Source organism: Pelmatolapia mariae, linkage group LG3_W (genome assembly GCF_036321145.2).
Source record: "Pelmatolapia mariae isolate MD_Pm_ZW linkage group LG3_W, Pm_UMD_F_2, whole genome shotgun sequence".
NCBI lineage: Eukaryota > Metazoa > Chordata > Actinopteri > Cichliformes > Cichlidae > Pelmatolapia > Pelmatolapia mariae.
In genome coordinates this window covers 43,145,822-43,168,620 of record NC_086229.1, presented here as the reverse complement: position 1 = coordinate 43,168,620, position 22,799 = coordinate 43,145,822, and the positions used below count along the sequence as shown (strand labels likewise).

General features: G+C 39.0%; 2 protein-coding genes across 9 annotated transcripts in view; one reads left to right on the top strand and one right to left on the bottom strand.

Moving 5' to 3' along the window:
- phka1a (phosphorylase kinase, alpha 1a (muscle)) overlaps positions 1 to 15,468 on the top strand; it is a 36,464-nt gene extending 20,996 nt beyond the window's left edge. For 2 of the 8 annotated variants that reach the window (XM_063469434.1, XM_063469437.1), the window contains exons 16-35: positions 224 to 368; positions 553 to 631; positions 904 to 1,073; positions 3,435 to 3,596; positions 3,685 to 3,779; positions 3,878 to 4,023; positions 4,931 to 5,084; positions 5,575 to 5,733; positions 5,814 to 5,943; positions 6,751 to 6,852; positions 7,417 to 7,532; positions 7,998 to 8,033; positions 8,820 to 8,855; positions 8,986 to 9,021; positions 9,567 to 9,596; positions 10,228 to 10,266; positions 10,482 to 10,643; positions 10,900 to 10,953; positions 12,685 to 12,885; positions 13,507 to 15,468. In XM_063469434.1, the coding sequence (XP_063325504.1) occupies positions 224 to 368; positions 553 to 631; positions 904 to 1,073; positions 3,435 to 3,596; positions 3,685 to 3,779; positions 3,878 to 4,023; positions 4,931 to 5,084; positions 5,575 to 5,733; positions 5,814 to 5,943; positions 6,751 to 6,852; positions 7,417 to 7,532; positions 7,998 to 8,033; positions 8,820 to 8,855; positions 8,986 to 9,021; positions 9,567 to 9,596; positions 10,228 to 10,266; positions 10,482 to 10,643; positions 10,900 to 10,953; positions 12,685 to 12,885; positions 13,507 to 13,680 (2,226 nt within the window). In that variant the 3' untranslated portion in view covers positions 13,681 to 15,468. The remainder of the gene's footprint in view (positions 1 to 223; positions 369 to 552; positions 632 to 903; positions 1,074 to 3,434; positions 3,597 to 3,684; positions 3,780 to 3,877; positions 4,024 to 4,930; positions 5,085 to 5,574; positions 5,734 to 5,813; positions 5,944 to 6,750; positions 6,853 to 7,416; positions 7,533 to 7,997; positions 8,034 to 8,819; positions 8,856 to 8,985; positions 9,022 to 9,566; positions 9,597 to 10,227; positions 10,267 to 10,481; positions 10,644 to 10,899; positions 10,954 to 12,684; positions 12,886 to 13,506) is intronic. The other 6 variants (XM_063469436.1, XM_063469438.1, XM_063469440.1 and 3 more) reach the window with 6 other exon arrangements.
- A 3,918-nt stretch (positions 15,469 to 19,386) lies between these two features.
- On the bottom strand, positions 19,387 to 22,518 carry leap2 (liver-expressed antimicrobial peptide 2). Its single transcript, XM_063461435.1, has 3 exons — positions 22,238 to 22,518; positions 21,277 to 21,464; positions 19,387 to 20,953 (listed from the first exon to the last, which is right to left on the bottom strand). Exons 1-3 carry the CDS (start codon positions 22,313 to 22,315, stop codon positions 20,899 to 20,901), a joined length of 321 nt encoding a protein of 106 aa, XP_063317505.1. The 5' UTR covers positions 22,316 to 22,518; the 3' UTR covers positions 19,387 to 20,898.
- Between the last annotated feature and the right edge of the window lie 281 nt (positions 22,519 to 22,799).

Genomic DNA, 22,799 nt, shown 5'->3' with positions numbered 1-22,799 from the left:
AAACTGTGCCAAAACATGGGGACAATATTCCTCTCCCAAATGTCCAGCAGTTCTCAGACATTTACACACCATTGTTGTTCTTTTTGATCATATACTGTGAATAAAATCTGGGTTAAAATGAGAAATGAGATTGATGATAAAATGAGATTTGCAGATCACCCAAATTCCCTTCTGGTGAAGGGAAATCTGGTGACTTAAATAAATATAATTTCCTCTGTTTCAGTTCATTGACCATCAGCAGTTCTATTTGGCTCTGGATAATAAAATGATTGTGGAGATGCTGAGGACAGAAATCGCCTACCTCTCATGCAGATGGAGGATGACGGGAAGACCGACTGTCACTTTTCCCATTTCACAGACGATGCTGAGTGAGTGAGAAGACCTTTTCTGCTAAATGTCCAAATACATCTTATTTATTAAATGAAGCACCTGCATTATTAATGGTAGAGAGAGTTTGAAATGAAATCTTTAAATATTGGGAAAAAAAAAAAAGTATTTTTATTTTTTACATTTTCTGTGCTTGCATGTTTTCGTCTTGTGTTTGTGCTTCAGCTGAAGATCACTCAAACCTGGACCCTGCAGTTCTGGCAACACTCAAGAAATTACAGGACGGGTATTACGGAGGAGCAAGGTGAATTTCTTTTTTGCATTAAATTTGAATTCTTACATCTGACAACTTGTAATAAGTTCTGTTTTGTTTGATTTTGTCTTTCTTTGTGTGTCCAATTAAAGACTTTATTAGTTTTTCCTGCACTGTAGAGACAATTTAAAATCCTCTTTTATTGATTAATTGCCAAGATTTGCTCTTTTGCTATAACATGAGTCTATAAAATACATCAAACTGCTTATTAATGTTTCCCAGTTCTCATAATCATCCCCTCCTCTTCTGTTCTTCGTCTTTAGGATCCAGACGGGGAAGCTGTCGGAGTTCCTTACCACTTCCTGTTGTGCTCACCTCAGCTTCCTGGACGGTAAGGCTTCTGGCAGCATGGGCCGCCACGACGAAGAGTATGATGGTGATGATGATGAGCGTTACGGCGATGGATACGTGCATGAGTTGCATTATGATGCTGGTAAGAAAAACACAGCGTGGATGGAGGGTGGAGAAGGAATGGTGACACCAGCTGTTCACAGGATTCACGTTTTTAAAGCCGGAGCTCACACTGAAAGCTCATTTGTTTTCCAAGGTTGGTTTGACCATTCCTGAAAGAACTCACACAGTCACAGACCCCAGCAGCTATTAGCAGACTTACAGCTTCTTTAAGTTGACAGTTTTTCTTTTAACATTGGCTGATTTTTGAGTTGCATCTGTGCATCTACTTTTTATTTCTTTTTTTCCCTCTTGCCATTTCATTGTGAAATCTAAAATCCAATACCCATGACTTCATTAATCAACACTTCCTGTTTCATCCTATCATCACCCATCATCCCTGTGTATCAGTTCTTCCACTCGGGGTTTTGGGTGCCTTGTTGGGCAACTTGGAATATTTTTTTTCTTTTGCTCTAAATTATTACATAAAATAACTCAAAACTTGAATTGTAATGGACCTTAAAGTGGACCTCTTATGACAGAAAATAAGGAAAAGCATATACTTGATGTACATTTAGTTTGTTGATGCTCATATTTAACACAGGAAAGGTTGGTAATGAGGTCTGCGAATATACAAGTAATTGTAATGGTTTTTTTGTTTTTCTTTTACTCCACTTTTTAAACATTGCTGCCAAGTTCTTTAATGATCGTCTGACCAATCACAGACATGGATAAATGTACTGGTAGCAGAGCAGCTGATGTTACAAAGGAAGGGCAAATATGAAAGTAGTGCTGAACAGTAGTTGAGTAGTAAAAGCACTGAATAAATGAATGTATGCATGTGGGGTAAAAGCTACTATATCAGTAAAGTTTAGCCTTTTTGAAGCCTGGAAAGAAAGCCTATCTAGGATCTAATGGCTCAGATAGTGTGAGTTGATAACTGGTGTTTATTGGTTTGAAAGAAGGAAAATAAAAACCAGATTTAACTGTACTCTATATTCAGATTTAGTATAAAGTTCTCAAGTAAAATCATTTGCTCTGAAAAAAATAAGCAATAAAGTTGCAAGTTGGGGAACTGATAGATCAGTAATCAGCGATTTCGTACCTGTGGAGCTTCTAGTAAAAGACGCTCAGATTTAATGATCCCTTCAAGCCAGAAAGTCAGAGTTCAATCTGAACACTCAATTTAAAACTTTAAAAATATTTAAAACAAAACATTTTCAGGCAGTTTTTTTATTTTTCTGCTCTGCTTGACTATGCATTAAGAGAGAAAATAAAAAAATATCCTTATATGGAAATTACAGCACAGAAGCTCCGCCCACTGGGAGATAGGATCTTTTGTTTAAGTCAGGGGTGGGGGAACTCCAGGCTCTAAGGGCCGGTGTCCTGCAGGTTTTAGATGTGTCCTTGATCGAACACAGCTGATTTAAATGGCCATATTACCTCCACAACATGTCTTGAAATTCTCCAGAGGCTGGTAATGAACTAATCATTTGATTCAGGTGTGTTGACCCAGGGTGAACTCTAAAACCTGCAGGACACCGGCGTTTCCCACCTCTGGTTTAAGTGTTGCAGCCAATCAGACGAAAGTTACGAAGGAGCTAAAATGACTTGCTTCAGAACTGTTGCTGTAGGAGAGTCCATGATTGAAAAATGACAATATGGAAATAAAGATAATGGGTCCTCTTTAAAAAATAAAAAGTATATTTTTGACTGTGGTGCATTTAAAACGCCTCAAAATCTCAACACGAGTGGAAGAATGAAAACATTAACAGTTTCTGATTGTGTTGTTTGTGTTCACGCACGGCTGGTTAGATTTGCCATAAACGCATGTTTACAGACAGCCCGTTGGTCCCTGAATGCATCACAATTTGCTAGCATGGCTGTGACCAATAAAGTCTTCAGTTTAAAGGGTCAGTTCACCCAAAGAGTCACTCACAAAAGCAATAAATACACACATTCACACAATTGTCATATTTAATGGTATTTATGAATATTTGCAATTTGTTCCTCGGAAAAACAGAAATTCCTGTAAAACAATATTAATTTTGATGTAAACCACCTGAAATGAACGAAGATCTCAGATACTCAATAATAAATATGTTTTGTTTTTGTGAGATTTGAGTGAGCAAACCCTTTAAAAGCTTCTAAGTTTATAAATTAGCATAAAATGAAAAATAGTTTTCAGATGCTTTATTTCTTTTTAGTACTTTATAAAGTTTAGAAAGAAACTCAGTTTTAACACTTGTCTGTACAAAAAAAGAGCAGTGAGTTAGCTCTGTGTGAGTAAATGATCTCTTTCTGCTTATTCATTTTTCTTCCTTTCCCTCTCCACATTTCTGTTCTTCTCCTCATCCCACCCTCCTTCATCGCTTTGTTTTGTTCTCTTGGTCCCTCCCTACAGAGGATGACGACCTCGCGCAGTACCTTGACCACCTGTTGGCCCACTCTGCCCCCAAGAAGCCCAAGCGTCCGGTGGGAGGTCTCAGCAGATTCAAGGCTGCGGCCACCAAAACCAAAGAGATGGTGACTCTGATGAACAAAGCTCAGGACCTCAACATACAAAGTGAGTCGGCGCTTTGTCTCCGACTGACAAACTCGACTAAATCACAAATTTAATAATAAAACGTTGTTTTCTATTTTTCCCCCCTCAGATGTCAACATGTACCTGCCGAGCAAATTGTTTCGTTCTCCTCAGCCGACACTCAACCTGAATCTTACAGACTCTCCTGCATCACCAGACGTTCAGGTTCTTCCTCCTTTCTTTCTTTTCTCTCCTCTGATGTCAGCTCTTTGATCACTTACAGACTCCTCAGTTTCCTCTGTCTGTCTGTGTTTTCACTCCAGGGTCCTGAGGCGGGGGTCACAACACAGAGTGGCATTCCCAGAGATGCCAGCGGAGCCATCGACTACAACGCTTTGGCCCAGCTGCTGAAAGACACACAGTCTCTGCAGGACCAGGCTGATATACTTTACATCCTCTACAAAGACAAGTGAGAAACATGAGGCTGGGTGTGTTTGACATCACCATGGTTTTTATTAAAACAGATATGAAACACAACGAAGGTGATGCGAAAAAGCAGGAAGTGCAGCAAACTTAATTTTGGTATTAAAATATTAAAGCCTCAGTCACAAAAGCCTAGAGACTGGTCAGCTACCCTCGGCAACCACTGGTTGCTAGGGAAGCGTGTATTCCCAGACACCGGCAGCCCAGCAGTTGATGGATGTTTACAGAATAGAAGGATTAAAACAAAACTGTCTATTTCAATATCTCCTCGTAAATTTCCACAGGCTGCCTGATTTTTCACAGGCAGCCTGTGGAAAATCAGGTTAAAGCCCAACATTTACATTTTTTCCTTTGAATGATTGTGATTTAGTAATGGTGACATGCTCACTTACAGCTCATTGGAAGACTCTAAGGATTTACAAGAAACAACAAACTAAAGTCTAAAGGTCATCGGCTGACTGGCCAACTTGTAGCACTCTGCATTTTTAGCTGTGCTGAGCGGAGGTCGCCACCTTGAAGTGGAAGCAAAATAGTGCAGTTTGTTTACTTTTTTTGTTTTCTTTGTGTTTTACACATAAAAAAACTGTTTAATAAATATTTTTTAGTCATAGTTTTGACAGATATTTACAGACAGTGAAGTCTTGTTGTTGCTTGGCTGTTTCTGTGTACGGCTGTGTCTTTGGCTGGCTTATTTTGTGCTGCATCATGCAAACAGTCAACCAATCAAGCTAGCTCATCAGTGTGAGTCTCAGGATCTGAAAGAAGTATCTGAACTTGACTTCACAGGTCTTCACAGTTGAGTCATTAAGCGCTCCTGGTTCAGACTGTGCTGCTGTAACATATCAAAACGGCGGTGAAAAGAATGAAAAGCCCTTGCTGTCTTTCCTTTTCAGGGGTATGGACTGGGACACGGGTGTGCATGGTAAAGGCTCCACTGTGAGGTCTCTGCTGACCGATCTTTATGAGAAGGCAGGTGAACTGAAACACTGGGGTCTCATCAGGATGATCTCTGGCATGCTGAGGAAGAAGGTGGAGGAGCTCGACTCGGTACAGTGCAGCTATAGATAACAGGGCAGCGTACAGAAGCTCGGTACTTTTACCAGTGTGGTCAGGTGTGATGTTACTAGTGAATCTTCTGTTTTAGCCATGATTATGAAAAAAGTCCTGAAGCTACAGTTTTAAGTAAAGTAAAAAATAATGTAAAACTAAAATCTATATGAACAACTGGTGGGTTCATTGTTCATTATTGGCACAGATTTGAACTCTATGAGTGCCTTTAACTCCTCAGTCATTCATCTCTTACCTTCACATGTAGCGAGTCACAGAGTCCGAAAAGCTTGAAATGAGTTGACCACAGTTTGTGGTTAAATTAAAAACTTCTAAGAAGGTTTAAAGAAAAGCTCCTGAAGTTGGAGTGAAATACTTCTGAAATGCCAACCCTCTGCTATCAGTTGACTCCATGCTGCATTAGATCTCCCACCAGCAAACCCTTAACTTTTCCTGCTCTTTCCTAATTGGCTGTGGTCTCTCTCGGTAGGCCTGCTCTGATTTGCTGGCCCACCAGAAGCACCTGACGATCGGATTCCCTCCTGAGCCGAGAGAGAAAACCATCACGGCTCCGATACCGCCTGACCAGCTGGGGAATCTTATCGACGAGGCCAGCGAAAACAACATCAGTGTTGCCATTCTCACACAGGTGAGTTACCTCCTCCACAATCATGTGTTTAAAACCTTCTCCTCTATCTGTCCTTCATCCTTTAAATGTCTTTCCACCAGGAGATCGTGGTGTACCTGGCTATGAGCATCAGGACTCAGCCCAGGCTGTTCAGCGAGATGTTCAGGCTGAGAATCGGTCTCATCATCCAGGTGATGGCCACCGAGCTGGCTCAGTCACTCGACTGCTCAGGTAAGACGGGAAGGTGGTTTAAAGCTTGGCTTTAAGAAGTAAAATACTCAAGTTTGTTACTAAAAATCCATGTCCCAAGACCCGTTATCAAGACTCAGTTTATGGCCATAGTGGAGTAACAAACCAAAGATCAAATTCAGCCTAAATATTACAAACTATGTATTTGTTTATCGAACAAGGATGAAGTACATGACTTTAATTTACAGCTGTAGCCCCTGGACACAAAATCACAGCTCTACAACAAAACACCCCAAATGTATACAAGCAGTGCATCATCAAACTTCTGTAAACGCAATCACAGATCTTGTTCAGCTGCTTAATTTGTTGATGTGCGTTAAATGTGAAATATTGCCTCCAATCGTAAAATGTTTTCCTTGGCTTTCCCTCCAAATGGTTTCTTTGGCCTCTTTGGCTTGATGTAAGGTTAAGAAAAGAAATGTGTGGAAAATGAAATCTTAATGAAGTCTTTCACTAAACTTTTGCTACAAGGGTTTCTGTTGTAACTTCACTGCAGTTTATTTGATTTAATAACAGCGTTTTAATTTATGAGTTGTTAGTTACAGATTTAATTTTTGACCAAGAGAGAATATTTAATTTATTTAATTAGATTTTAAACGCAAACACAGCCTGTTCCTAATGAGGTTATGTATTAGCCAAATTATGTGTTCAGCATAAGTTACCATGGTGATTTAGCCAGATAAGAGTCTGTTTCATGGGAAGGGAAACTCTGACTTAAAGCTCGACAGTAATCTTTCTTCGTAGTACGGGCTTCAGGAGTCATGTTTGTCTTTGCGTTTGTGAAAACAGGAGAGGAGGCCACAGAGACCCTGATGAGTCTGAGTCCGTCTGAACTGAAGAACCTGCTCCATCACATCCTCAGCGGGAAGGAGTTCGGAGTGGAGCGCAGTGGTGAGTCCTCTTACCTCATGTAACACGAGAACCAGTCATATGCTGCAACTCTGACGCAGTCTCTGCTGCTTCATCTGCAATGACGGTGAAGCTTTCTGATTGGGTGGGGCAGTCGTTACATGAAAAGAGAAATCTTTTGACAAGAGTGTAGCCAAAGTAATCTGTTTCATTATGCTGTGGAAGAAGGGTGGGCAACAGTTTTTAATAAGTAAGCCACTGACAGGCCTCATATTTCCACAGATAAACTGTAACATTGCACGCATGATGTTAAACTAAGTGCTAGAGAAGACCTCTCTAGATTGTTTATTCTTGTTATTGATGTCATTGTTAATGTTTTTATATATATATATATATATATATATATATATATATATATATATACACACATATATTTTAGTTGCTTGGTTAGCATGGGAGTATTTGCCCCTGTGTGCTGTCCGAATCTGTTTTTCCAGACTTCATTTTAAACAAAAATCCACATGTTCACCGTTTGACCTTTACTCCCATTTATTTTCCCCTCTGTGCCTGTCCTGTTTGTTTCTTCTTCCTCAATCCTCCACACAGTTCGGGAGATGGATGCCGGCGTCAGTCCTGCCATCTCCATCCATCATCTCGGGAATGTGGGAGCCACTAAAAGTGAGAGAGCCGGCATCAGCAAACTGAAGAGCGACATGAAAATGGTAGGATGCCATGACTGTGAGGTTACAGTTACCTTGCTCCACATAGGAAGCTCATCTTAAAGTGACACGCACACAGTGTCAACTTTAACATTTGACTGTCATCAAACGAGTAAACTCAGCAGCCCATTAAACAGAGATGGAGGCAGGAGAGGCTCTTATTTTGAAATTGTTGAGCTTTTTTGGCAAACTCGACTTTTGTGTTTTTGCAGCTGGAGCAAAGGTTGTCTTTGACGGATCCGAGCAAGGTGATGTTAATTATTTAAATGAGGTGCTAATTCACCTGGAAGAGGGTGCTGGTGGGACATGAAGTAATTCATAGAGAGCTGAAAGCATGCGCTGAAGGAGAGCAGTGGCTCGTTGATGGAAAATTGTCGGCTTTAAGATCGAGACTATCGATCGATTTGAATCATTATGTCTTTTAAAACAGCTCAGTCATTCATTTACGACCTGGTCCTTGTGTTGCAGGTGGATCGCAGGTTATCCATGATGGACACACTTAAGGTGATGATCACATGAAAGGATATTAGCTATTACAGTGATGACATCTGTTCATTAGTTGTTGTTGTTTTATTTTTATGTTTTTACCTGTAGCTGTTAATTCACCTTCCATGTAAACATCACCGATCAGATCAATCAGTGCACTAGGGAGGTTGTTCATTTGTAAAACTCAAGGCCTGCTTATTTGCTCCAGAGCTTTCAGCTGCGTTCCTCAATCTTCATCATGATGACGGTCCAAGGTTTTAGATGTTTTGTCAACATTTTGGAGAGTAGCTAACAAAACATCCTTAAGTCAAAAGAAATTTACGGCTATTTTGTTTTGTTTTTTTGGGTTAAACAAAAATTATGATTTTCCACCATGATTCTTAAATTGTAATGTACACATAATGACAGCAGTCTTGATGAATGTAATTTTATTTTTTGAACATGCGTTATTTTCCTTAAGATAACCTAAAATACATCAGTCATTTAACTGTAAACTTTAAAGGCTGTTACTAAAGGTGTTAACCTCACAGAATGACCCTTATCACAAACTTTTATTAATTCTCATCCTTAATCTGTAGATGAGATTTGCAATGTTGCTGTATTATGTTAGCCTAAATTATATCACTCAACTACCCTAAATTCACTGACCCTCCATATATTTATATTTAAAGTTGATTTAAACACTGTGTAAACGCTCCCGGAGGATAAAGACTGTGAGAGACAGTTGAAAGCTCTGGAATAACAAGCTGTGATGGTTCAGGCAGCTGCTGTAATCCTGCTCGTATGTTTTTATCTTTAACCCAGGAACCCGGGCTGTCTTTGACAGATCCAGTTGAGGAGGTGATGATGATGATTTCATTGGTATTGAGGAGGAAGATTTGAATGTGCTTTTGGCTTTGCTGTGGAGGAGGAAGCTGGGGTTGCAGATTTAAAAACTGGCCTTTGTTTAATGTGTTTTTGTCTATTACAGACAGACTGCAGGGTGTCTTTGACCGACTCAGTTAAGGTGACGATGATAAAGAAAGTGTGAGGAAGATTTAGATGCTGAAATTTCAATTCAAAATTGTAATTTTCAGTTCACACTTCATTCAAATGAAGTGGAGCTGTAGGTCATTTCTGATCAAACTGAATCAAAGTAGAACCCATGGCTGGTTATTATCATTGTCGTCATGTTGACTACAAACCTGAACTTCCGTGGCTGTATCGCTCACAGCTGTGAGTCTGTTATATTGAATCATTTACTCTGATCAGGCCACGCCCATCTTAAAACTCAACCTTTACTTTGAGCTCAACTATACCTGGAATTATACTATGATGCACAGTTAGCAACCTCTGTCCCCATGTGAGCATGTAAATTCCTACCGTAATGCTTAAAAACCCAATCAGACTCACAGGGTGAAAACGATACCAGCCACACTCTTATGGGGGGTAATGATGATGGTGGTGGTGGTGTCGGTGATTCGACCCGTCTCTCATGGAATCTGAATGGAAAACATTTCGGCAGAAGTTAAATGAAAGCCTCCATCTGTGATCTTCTTCTCTTCCTTTCAGCTCGACCAATCTGTGATGTCCACCCTGAAGGTGACGGTGATAACGACATTAAAGTCTGATAACTGAGCATTCAGGGCCGTTTGAGTGATTAACACTCTAACGTGTGGCTGCTCAACAAGTAAACTGCATTGCAATTGTAATCATCTAAGCAGCTAACCACAGCTTCAGATACTGATTTGCCAATAATTGTTAATCAGTAATAATTATTGTTGATTAATCAATAATTATGATTATTATTATTAACCAATGCCTCTCTGACCAATCAGAGTTGACTGTAAATTTAATTTTACTCCCATTTAAAACAAGAAAAAGAAAAGTTATGTTAATTAAGCTGAATTATTTATAGTAAGCTTTGTAGGAAAACGTCACAGTGGTCGATTCCATAAAACCTCAAATATTTGGAGCCCACAGGTCCGTCTCGTGTGTAAGATCTCACCGATCTTTAACCAGCTGTTACAGTATGATGCAGATTAGGTGGAGCTGTGCTGTGATTCATGGTTTTCTAACAGAATTTCTCCCACTTGACGCCCTGGTTTTGATTCATGCATGCTGGCTTTTACCGATCCTTAATTCTTCAGAATTATTTTCATGTCAGTTTTTTTTTGTTTGTTTATTTTCTTTTTTCTTTCTGCTCTTTTATGTTTTATTCTCTGCCTCTCAGGGCATGCAGTCACCGGACGTAGAAAGCATCGAGTCTGGGGTAAAGTTTTGCGTTATTCTCCTGCTTTTTGTTTTTACTTAGTGTTTTTTTTGTTTTGTTTTCCTGTAGTGGCCCTCTAACATGAGCCACTCCATCAGATGTGGATTAGCAGTCTGCTGGTGTCATTGTTCCTCAAAACAGGAAGAGGGCGCTGTTCTTCCAGAATAAACGCAGTTACAGCGAGTGACTCCGCTTTTCTCTTCCCATCTGTTCAGAGGTTCCGGCTGCCATCCATGGAATCCTTCGACATCCCGGACAAGATTCCGGTTGCTAAGGATACCAGACACGGTCAGTGGCTGCGTAGGAGGCGTCTGGACGGGGCGCTGAACCGAGTGCCCGTCGGCTTTTACCAGAAAGTCTGGAAGATCCTGCAGAAGGTGAGTTATGACTCAGATGTATATTTACTCATGAAAGTGTGTTTTTTTTAATGTTATTCACTTCTTGGATTAATTAGTAAACATTTGAAATCTACATTTTAAAACTGTAGTATAATTATTGTTTCCTGTTGTGAGTCTTCATGTAGTTAAATTTAAAACATCTTTAATGTAAAGTGACAAGACGAGATGAACCAAAAGTTTCTGTCACACTCGGACTTGTGTAGTAATTGTGGTGATACTGATGTGCTTCTTGCAGTGCCACGGTCTGTCCATAGAGGGCTTTGTTCTTCCATCTTCAACCACCAGAGAGGTGATGTCTGATTACACACTTCACGTGAAACTGAGAGAAAAATTTTACTGCTTTAGTATTTTTTTTTTTTTTTTTTAAACCCGTCTTCTCATCATTTAAATGCTACGTCGGGTATTTATTTGTATTTATTTTACTTCTTAAATGTAAAGCTCTTTGGAGCCCCTTGTAGTTTCTGATTAGGCATGTTAGTGTTTTTAGGTAAGACACTTTTGAGAATTCAATTGTAAGAGCCAAGAGTTAATTATTAGTAGTATGTTTTTGCTCATTTATTGGGTGATATTCAATTTGTTGAGGTTCAGTTGAGATGATCTGGTGTCGCCCATAATTTTAATGACTTTTTTTTCTATTGCAAAAACAGTGAAAATGACACTGTTGATGTTAGTTCAGGATTTCATAACAGGCCCATCCTTAGTTGGAAGAAATGAATTGGAGGTATTTGTGTTATTTTACATTGATGTTTGCTTGTGTAAAAAAGTGGAAAATGTTTAGAAGCGGGGGGAAAATCCAGGATATTTGCCAAATTACATCAAATTCCTAAAAAAATTTTTTTTACTGCTACTACACTTTGCATGAAAAACCTTGACTCTTTTTAATCCTGATTTTTACCGATACTGAGTAATATATTGTGTTGTTTTGTTAAGACACTAATGCTTTGATCAGCAAACATTTAAATGATGTTGCACAATGAATTCTCTTGAAATCTGGAAACGAATGTTTTTTCACACCTAGTTTTAGTTTTGATTTTAGTTTTAATGAATTTTAATGACTGTTAAAATATTAGTCACCTTCACAATTCAGAGTTTATTTAAACTTTACAGGGTTTTTTTTTGCATTTACGCTTTAGTTTAAAACCTTAATAAAGCTGTCAATAGAACAAAACTAACAAAAACTTAACTTTAAATGATAAACTTAAAACAACATAAAAAAATAGTATTAATAATAAAAATAAGTGAGGAGACGCTGCATTTAGTGCTTTGTATTTTTGCATCAGAGTTATCGCTCCTGTATATTGTGACCACTTACGAAAACCAAAAATATATGCCATGTTGAAATATTTTTTCACTTGTTTAAGTTTGAATATATTTCGTTTTAGCTTATTTTTGGTTCATTTGGTTCATTCATTTGGTTCATTTTACTTGTACATGTGAGTCTCATAGTAGTTAGCCTACTTACCTCTTCTTCTGCTTACTTCCCCTGAAAATGTAAGTAAAACTTTCATCAGTCTGCAGCGTTGTCAGTCAGGTCAGCCACAGTCAAACAGCCAAAAGCAAAAACCTCTGTTCTGTTATTTGCTATTAATTAAGATTGTTTCTACAATTTTATCTTTTAAAGTCGTAATTTTTGTTTTTTGTTTGTTTTGTTCCATTGACAGCTATTTAGAGATTTTAAACTATGCATAAATGCAAAACAATACCCTTTTTTATTTGTAAAGTTTAAAGAAACTCTCTTTACAGACATATTTATTGTTCATCTACTCACCAAGGTCATTAAAATTAAAACTAAATTCAAAACTAAAACTAGGAGTGAAAAAACATCCTGGTTAACCAGGAATAAAAATGAAACATTTGATCCAATATTTTACAGTAATAAAAACCAAAATAAAAAACAAAAAGAACTGAAATTATCCAACTAACTGAAACCAAACTTAAAAACAAAACAGAAAAACCTTAAAACTAAATAATTTTACAAACTACTCATAAAATAAAAACTATAACCTTCCACCTTCTCCAGATGACCCCAGGGGAGATAAAGTTCTCCGTCCATGTGGAGACCGTCCTGAACAGAGTCCCTCAGCCTGAGTACCGACAGCTGCTGGTGGAGGCCATCTTGGTCCTCACCATGCTGGCTGACGTGGACATCCAGAGCATCGGCTCTATAATCCACGTGGAGAAGATCGTCCACCTGGCCAACGACATGTTCGACAAAGACCAGGTCAGCAGTCGCTCTAAAAGCTCTGAGGTCTTTACACTGGCTGCCTGTCCGTCAGAGGATAGACTTTAAAGTTCTGATGCTGGTCTATAAAGCTCTGAATGGTTTAGGACCAAAATACATCAGTGACCTCCTGACCCAGTATGAACCTTCCAGATCCCTCAGGTCATCTGGATCCGGTTTTTTATCAGTTCCCAGAGTCAGAACCAGACACGGAGAAGCTGCATTCAGCTTTTATGCTCCATATATCTGGAACAAACTCCCAGAAAGCCTCAGATCAGCTGAAACACTCAGTTTATTTAAATCCAGGTTGAAGACTCACCTATTCTCAGCTGCTTTTGAATAAAGCACCAAATCCACACTTTTAAGCTTAAATTTCAAAACTTACATTTTAACTACTGACTTTATCTACTGTTCTGATTTTATCTACTGTTTTTTTTTTTATCAATTTTAAATCATGCTTTTTATTTGTTTTTGTTTTTTAATGCCTCTGTAAAGCACTTTGAATCACCTTGTTGTTGAATTGTGCTATATAAATAAACTTGCCTTGCCTTGCCTAAAATCCCAGCGTCCATATCCCTGTCGTCAGCTAAAGCAGGTTGTTCTCCTTCCATTGTTCTGCAGAGGGACCTTGGAGCAGAGGAGCACATCCTGGAGAGGGATCCGTCCACAGGAATATGCAGGCTGCTGTATGACAGTGCCCCCAGCGGCCGCTTCGGGAGCATGACCTACCTCACAAAGGCTGTGGCGGTGTACGTGCAGGACTTCCTGCCCAGCGGCTCGTGTGCCGTACAGTGAGAAGACGAGATGGTGCAACAGTTAGTTGGGGTTTTTTTTTTTGGATTTTTTTACTACATAAACTAACGTAACAGCCTCGCTTCGTGTTGTCACCACATCTGTGTTAATGCAGATGATAGATCAGCTGGTGCGTTTGTAAGTTTTACGTGAAGAGTTGTCCTCTTCAACCGTTGCTCGTACCGAAGCAACAGAATGCCGCAGAAACTGTAGCAGCCACATTAGCAAGCCTCGTCTGCTTCTCTTTTCAGGGTGGTGACTTCCTGTGTTTCTTTTATTCTCAGTAATCACCAGCAGTTCCCTACTTTAATTCTGGCAGTGCGTTCAAAGGCCTCGTGTTACTCACCTGAAAAAAGCTGTGATGGAAAGCCACAGATATTCACTCCTAATGGCAAACGTTAGGAGGAGGAAGAGTAAAAGTGAAATTTGGAATCAGCAATTTTGATTAACCCCTTGCCAGAGCTGAAGTATTTTAACTAGTATAAATTCCTCTAGTTCAAAATTGGATTTCTTTGTCTTGTTTCATAAGCTTTAAATTTGTGTGCCGTACTTAAACTTTCAGTGTTAATACAAAATAAACATTGGCCAGATATTTAAATACATTTCCTAAAACATCATAGCACAGTAGTTATTAGCAAATGTTACTAAAACTGTGGTAAATAATGCATCTTTTTGTTGGGAACTATTTTCAGCTGCGGATTAATGCACATTTGGTTTTCCAGGGGTAGCTCTAGTAAGCTACCCACTACCTTCTGATGCACACCCAGTCATTTTGTTCTGAAGCAGGCCTGAAATATAACAGAAACTAAGTTTAGACAAGAGAAACGACAGTTATCCGTAGTAGTTCTCAAAGGGGGAATGAGTTAAAGCAGTTAATTTCCATCCCCTGCTCATTTTTTCATCTATTTATGGGAAAAATTAGCCAAATATGCTAATTCACTCTGTGGAAATGAATGTAAATGTATCCCAGCTATAATCAACATGGCCAGAAAATACAGTTTTCCCTTTTTTTTTTCTTTTTCTTTTTTTCTTGCGCTCATCACTACCTTAAACATTTTCACCTCCAACCAGTGTTACCTGTGTGACTTAAACATGAAGTTCGTAAAATTCAAATTAATCTTCTAACGTTTTCTAATTTATTACCTCACCTGGTCGCTCAACCACTAAGACTCACCCGTCTTCGTATACCTCCAGTCCTGTGTGCTTGTACGGTGTATTACAAATGGAAAGCAAAAAAAAATAGTATTTATTTTTTTAGGTCTAAACAGTCAGCTCCTGTAGGCAGGTGTCTTAAAGAGGCCATGATGCCTTAACATGGTTGTATTTTGAGTCTAGAAGTTGGTGTGACTGAAACTTCAGGAGTGCTGTTTTATTTAAAGCTATAAATGAATTGAATTAATTTCTCAGAATGTTTTCCTCAGCATGTAGTGTATTAATGCGTTTCTTTGCCTTAATCTTCTCATCTGATTGCTGAAACTGTAATTTTGTTTCTGTTTTTAGATTAATTGCAGTTAAACTTGAACACATTTTGTCTGTTGGCTCTTCGATGGTTCATTGTTTACGATATTGACGGCAAATTTGGAATAAATTATTAAGGTTATTGAAGAACATACCTAATCGTGCCTCCTGTTTAAATGTCCAGTAATCAGCTGACGTCAGTTATTTTGTGGCGTTCCAGCACACTCCACGTGAACTACAGCCGATCGTATCAGAACGAGTATCGATGAGCAAGCCAGTGGTTGACTGTTTTTTGTTTTTGAAACTAATTCTGTAATAAAATAATCAAAATCAGTTATGAGTGTTTTTAATCTGAGTAGGTCTTTTTAAACTTTTCAAAGTGCTCTCTCCATCTTAGTTGCCTGAACTTTCAGGTCTGTTACATGTGCTTTGTTGGTTTAACTTCATATATATGAATATGCTGCTCAAACCAAAAAATAAAGGAACAGGGAAGAAGTAAGGAAGTGTTGAGATTGAAAGGATGCCAAAAAGTTTAATGGCAATTAAATAACCAAACTGTGAGGGCTGAATTCAAAGACACCTCAAAAATCAAAGTGAAAAATAATGAGGCAGGCTTAGTCCATTCTTATTAAATGTAATTAGGGGTACTCAGTAGCTTGTATGGTCAACATGCCTATTTGCATGCCTGACAATGTCAGGGAATGCTCCTGAGATGACAGCTGGTGTCCTGGGGGATTCTCCCAGATCTGGACCAGGACATCACCGAGCTCCTGGACAGTTTGAGGTGCAACCTGGCACCATCGGATGGACTAAAACGTAATGTACTCAGTGGCAGATCGGACTCCACGTTGACCGGCAGTGAGGTCAGGGCCCGCAAGAGGACACCGAGCCCTCAGGTCACCCTCATGAACTCTGTTTCTGACCAAAAATCAAAAACATTCACACGCGTGTCCTGGTGGAGGTCATTTTGTAGCTCTGGCAGTACTTACCCTGTTCCTCCTTGCACAATGGAGCAGATACCGGTCCTGCTGATGGGTTAAGTGCTTTCTTTGACATTGTCCAGCTCTCCTAGAGTACCTGTCTGTCTCCTGGAATCTCCTCCATGCTCCTCAGAGTTTGCTGGGAGACACTGGCAAAGGCATGTGTTGATGTGCCATCGTCAAGGAGTTGGACTATCTGTGCACCCACTGTAGGGTCCATATATCGCCTCATGCTACCAGTAGTGACACTGACCCTAGCCAAATGCAGAACTGCTTGTGGTGGTGTGGAACATTTATGGCTCCTTAGCATCTTTTCAACACCATAGCCCGAGTATTGTTGCTGACCATGTCCATGACCACCTCCTGATAGATGCTTCCAGCAGGATAACACCGTGTCACAAAACTCAGATCAGCCAGCCAGCAAATCTGTGTGATACTGTCCTTTCAATATGGACCAAAATCTCTGAGGAGTTTCAGTACCTTAATGAATCGGTGTCACCAAGAATTAAAGCAAAAAGGGGCATCCAACCAAATACTAATAAGGTATACCAAATAAAGGTATCAGGTGAGTGAATGTAGTGAATTAGAAACCACAGACATAACCATAACATCATTGATGTAATTTCTTCAAATTCTGCTGAAAGGTTTAGTTAATTTGAGAAGAGTTAGAAGTGGTTTAAGCACAGGATCTTGTTTTGTTTTGTTTTTTTTTACCTGAAATAAAACTGCCTCAAAAGAGAAAATATTCAATCAGATAAATTAGTATGTTAAGTGCTGCTGAACTTTGAACTCTAAACACCATGTTTTTTTTTAAAGTGTGGCTGGTTACATGTATGTGGAAAGCAAACAGACAAGGATGAACAGGGACTGCACTCGGCAGGCCTGAACATTTTCTCTAGACACGTGCAGACCGATCACTTGTCCGATGCCAGGCACGAATCTGTCTCTGTGGTTAATCAAATGATCGTCAGTGAACGTTTCGATTTTATGTAAACCTTTTTTTTTCTCCATCTTAGTCATCTGTTCAGCTTGCTCGCTGAATTATGTGATTAATTAAACACAGCAAAACCAGATGTGATCTGAAAAAACTTGATGCCAATACTCTGTGATAAATTCTCTTGTTCTTCATTGTTTGCCAAAAACATGAACACATTTCAGCTGTAAGCGTTACGCTCATGTGCCAGCAATCTGTTTGATGGAGTCTGTTTCTAAAACAACTCAGATGTCATATTCTGGCAGTATTGCTTCCTATCAGCAAACGTGCCCAATTATAGGATTTAATCACACAAATTTACCCCAGTGAGCACAATTTTATGGCTCATACTGCACTCCATGTGGCCAACACTCCAACACTGCACCAATGAACATCAGTCATGGACAAAGATGGACAAAGTCAACGCTGGTTTTCCACTCCACACTTTTTTTGAAATGTAAGCGTCTTGGTTGCTGACCCTGAGTAGACCTCTGCCTGGTTGATTTATTCACTTATTTCACGACGTTCTCAAAAGCATGAAGTCCATTTTGTAAATCTTGGTTGTTTTTAGAGTCTAATAGGAGGATTATCTAGGGTAGAAACTTGTGATTGACAAATTGCTTTTCTTCAGTTTCAGACTTCCCAACCCAGTGGATGATGTCACGGTATCTACATCCATCTTTTATACAGTCCTGTGGGAAAAAAAGCTGAATATGGCGCTTTATTCAGTAGCTTGTAGAACCACTTTTTAGCATTGCCATCGTTTTCTGCATGACTTCTCCAGTCTCTCACCTTTGGAGAAGTTTGTCTCACTCTTCTTTACAGCATTGCTTCTGCACATTGAGGTGTGTGGGCATTTGTTAATGAACAGGTTGATGTCTGGACTTAAACTGGGACATTGCACCACTGTCTTCATTTTCAGCCATCCTGTTGTAGATTTGCTTGGGACGTTGTCAGACAGATGGCCTCACATTTGACTCTAAAATACTTTAGTATCATGGTTCTTATATGGTTCTTTTCTACTCTGAGCAGTCAAGACAGTTTACACAGATTTCACCCATTTATATTCCAATGGATGAATCGGAGAGTAACTTGGGGTTAGTATCTTGCCCAAGGATATTTGGCTTGCAGACGGGAGCAGACAAGGATCAAACCACCAACCTTCCGATTAGTAGGTAGGTGACCTGTTCCACCACCTGAGCTACAGCCATCATCATTCAAATAACATTGTTTCAGAAGTCTTCTGATTTGTTCAGATGCGGTTTTGTAAACTTGAACCTTGCTGCCTTGTTCTGTTTAGAGAGAAGAGGCTTTCTCCTCGCAACCCTTCTACACAAATCATACTTGTTCAGTCTTTTTCTAACAGTACTGTCATGAACTTTAACTTTTAACTAACTGAGGCCTGTAGAGTCCGAGATGTTGCACAGTTTGTGAAATTGCATCATGGTGTTAACACACACTTGAATGCTCCAGGCGAGGAAACTTCCAGAAGTTCTGATTTTTATAGATGTGCTCAGACTTTCTGACAAATGTTTAATCAAGTGTATTATCAGCACTTAGTTGCTCCTTCCCTTCTTAACAGTAAAGGTCAAACAAAATGTCTGAAAAGGTAAGGCAATCCTTGTTAAAGGATTTGGATCCAGTACCTGTACTTGCACTTTTTAAAAAGACAAATAAGAGTTTGGATTACCATCTATCAATAAAAGGAGTGTTTCCTTGTTCATTTTTTATTCTTATTATTTACATTAACTTACTAAAAAAAAAAAAAAAAAAAATATATATATATATATATATATATATATATATATATATATATTTTTTTTTTTTTAATTTATTTATTTATTTATTTTAATTTTCAAGTACGTCTGCATGAATTTGGACCCATTTTTGCCTTCTTTCCTCTTGGCTCCTCTTCTGGAATATTGGAAAAATTCTGTTTTCTTGTCAGTGAATTCAGCAGGAATGTGCAGACAAACATGCAAACAGACATTTCTGATGACTCTGCAGATTTTCTTAAGATGTGGAAAACTCCTTCAGGAGGCGTCATTCCTCTTAAATGAACACGACTTATCTCCTACACCCACTCACACGCTTGGCTGGCTTCTCTCATTGTGAAAGACTGAATATCTGTGCACCAGCAGCTGTTTGACTTTTGAACGCTGGCAGCAGATTCATTTGTTTACCTTGGATTCAAATGTCAGCTTTGTCCACATTATGTCCCAGGTGAAAGGTATATGAGAAGACACGAAGCAACGGCGTACAAAAGTACACGTTTGAGTCACTGATTCTTTTGTCCGATGCTTTTATTTCACTTCATCTCCGGCCCTTCAGATGCAAGTAAAACAGTACAGTAAGCAATACACAGTACAAAGATAATTTGGGTTTAAAAGTGCAACCTGAGTGTACAAAATATCAGCAAGCACCTGCTGTGTGCATGAAGTAAACTGCAGGTGAGTTGAAGCTAAAGCTGCAACCGCCTCTTAAATTTCAGGATTTCATAGATGTGCAAATAAAAAAACAAGGCTGTGCAGCTCATAGTGAGGAATCTGTTCCCAGTATTTGTACACTCAGCCCATCAGGTAGCTAAACTTTGAGACTTTGCAGATTTAAGATTGTTTGAGCATGTAGATGTCATAACGTTCCTGCTTTAAATCTTTTTTTTCTTTTTTCTTTTTTAAAAAGCAAAACAAAACAAAAAAACCCAAACAGTTATGGGACAAAACAAAAAAGTGAAATATCCTAAACTGAGTTTAAAATAGTAAATGAAAATGGGCAAATTTTGACATTTTAAAAAAAGATAAAATAAATAAAATACCAGAATCAGCATTACAGGTACTGTTAGTTAATCCAACTGTGTTTGAACCTTTTGTCAAGAACCTGAGTGTACTTTAAATAACTTATCTTAAATCCATAACGACATTGCTCCACCTCTTCTCAGTTTTTATACCATCACCTTTTATGCCATTTCCACAACTTCATTCATATTCATATTCATTCATATTTTTAAGATTTCTAAAACTTTGCTTTATGTAAAACGCCCAACAGTAAGTAGTGGTCAAAGGCCAAAGGTCAGCTCCACGTCATTTGTTCTCTATTGGTTTATCCTTCATTTACACTTTACCTTTTAATTTAACCTTGGACTAAACTAGGCTGGTCCAATTATTAAGGGAACAGAAATTATGACTGCGAGTATTAAAAAAAAATAAGGGTGAGGAGTTTGTAGAAGGCATTGCTGCACAGCTCCTTGTTACATTTACTTCTGATAAAGTCGTATCATTAAAAATCTGAGTTTATCACACCCTAGAAAACACGACCAATTACATCTCAGTCATAAAAATGTGGAAACTACGCATCTGCTCAGAGTTACAGAATTACAAATTTCCTTTAAAAATGTTTCGCTGTTTTATGATATTTGTGAAGGAACGGGTTTTAAATAAAACGCTGTTATCGAGCGCCATTATATCAGCTGTGGGATAAGTTCAAGGCCAGGGTAACTAGTAGGACACAGAGATAATAATAAAAAAAAGCTAAATAGTTGCAGAAATACAACTTTGTGTGGTTAAACTGTCATCAAATGCTTAAGGTTTGAAAGGCCTGACAATTCCCAATTTGAAATGCATCAGGTGGGGCAGTAGCTGCCTGACAGGTGCATTTAAAAAATTTTTAGATATAATTTTACTGGAAAATAAATACAAATTCTGATTTAAAATAAAGAAGTAAAAGAAGAAGAAGAAGAAGAAGCCTGGGTAAGCTAATCTCCCAGTTATCAGAACCCGTCAGGATGAACATGCTGGTTGTGTCCTCGGACGTCTAATAGTTCACCGGCTGCGACGCCGAACGGTTCATCGTGGAGCAGTGTCCTGCCCTAAAACAAAACACAAGCAGATGTTAACAAAGTTTGAAAGCTTATTTCTGCCAAAAATTTCCAATCAGGTGTATTTAAGTGTTCATGTTATTAAAAATAACATTTTGAAATTTTGAGGAAAAAAATACAAATATATTGAGTGGCAGATACAAGCTGCCATAGAAAAGATCTGTTTCATTTTGCAGGATTTACCAGCCCAGTGGATTTTTTGAAGTTAGCTTCTTAACAAAAATCTCCACATTTCCTTTTTTCTTTCTACATTAAAATTTGAGTTTCTTCTGTTACACAGCCTGGTTATTTTGCACTTTTGCCAGCACAGTTACCTGCAGAGGCCCGTGGAGCATTCATAGTTGTTTTGGCAGTATGCTCCGAAGGGTTTACTGTTCATGATCCGCCACAGTGGGGTCATCCGGGCTATCCTCCTTGGAGCGTGGACGACATCTGACCCCCTTAGATCTGCACTCTGGAGGAAGCTGGACTGATCCTGTGAAACCAAAGGACCTGCACACACCTGGAATACAGATGGGACAGAAAGGTATACAAATCTTCATTAAAAGGAACCACACTGATGATTGATGCTGATGTAGTCCAGTGTATTCTGACTCAAAGCAGTGGGAAGACATAAGCTTCATCAACTATTTAGTGACTCAGTGACTTCATATGAACACTGGAGACATTGGTGTTGGTGACTGTGGGGAGGAAAAACTCTTCTTCTTTTTTTTCTGACAGGAAGTCAAATAAGGCAGAAGCAAAGGAAAGAAAGGATCAAACACAACCAGCAGGAGAGAAAACCCTTTCAGTTACACTTTAGTTCTTAACTATGGACGCTCCACAGAGGAAAATACGAGTTTAGAGAAGACATGGTGAAATGTCAGTGATATCCAGTATCTTGTATCATTGAAAGGTGAAATCATGCCTGATGTGAAAAGTGGGAAAATTCAAAGCAGGCTTTCACAAAAAGGGTTTAGATCCAAAACTAATGGAAGTGAAAGATGCTGCTGATAGACTTATAAGAGATGAATATATTAGAGGGTTATTAATGTAACCATAGTCTAACAAACTTATCACTCTATACTTTAAAGAAAGGCAAATTGGACTTTAAGCTGATTTGTTTTTACTCACTTGGAGAAACAATTGAATAAAAACAAAAGTTACATGTTCTAATTGCCCAGGATTACAATTATAGTCATAATCAGGTTATGGGTGTTTCCTGATGACAGGGTAGAATGAAGAGGGTAAATTTAACACCACATCTGTGGTTATTACTAAATTTACTCCACTCACCTGTTGAGCCACCATTAACAGGACAATGCACAGTGCTGCTGCTGCTTTCTTTTGGGTGAAGAAGCCTGTCTTCTGCATCTTTCCAGTGGACCGGGGTGTTTGCTGGTAAGTCTACGGAGATTCTTTGCTTTTATCGTCCTTTCTTTCTTTCTCTTTGGCTACGTTGCTCAGCCTCAACCTGGTGGCTTCCCTGATTTCCAAGACTTTGTGGAGGACTCAAGCACCCCTGCCAACTTCCAGAAGTGAGAAGAAGTGAATCTGGAACCTGTAAGTCTTTTCAAGTGAGCCTGACTTAGCGAACTTCAGGAGGGCTCGGCTCTCTGTTATATAGTCAGGGCCTGATCCCTGGAGAGGTAGAGCAGTGAGGGCGGGAGAGGGAGTCACAGTCCATGCAGCGTCCACCCCATTTGCTTCATCTCACCCTCTTTGCCTCTCTTATCCAGTCTAAACATCACATGATGTGTCCAGTATGTTCAGAGAAGCTCCTTTCTTATTACAAAGACAAACACATTTTTTTTTCCTTCTGTGTCTAATGTGAGCACAGAGGCACCATACATGGCAC

Excerpts from the sequence above, each read along its gene's own strand:
- leap2 (XM_063461435.1), bottom strand. The coding sequence starts at position 22,315 with ATGCAGAAGACAGGCTTCTTCACCCAAAAGAAAGCAGCAGCAGCACTG. Across the intron at positions 21,465-22,237 it reads TGTTAATGGTGGCTCAACAG|GTGTGTGCAGGTCCTTTGGT; the intron begins GTGAGTGGAGTA and ends TCTGTATTCCAG. Across the intron at positions 20,954-21,276 it reads TGCTCCACGGGCCTCTGCAG|GGCAGGACACTGCTCCACGA; the intron begins GTAACTGTGCTG and ends GTTTTGTTTTAG.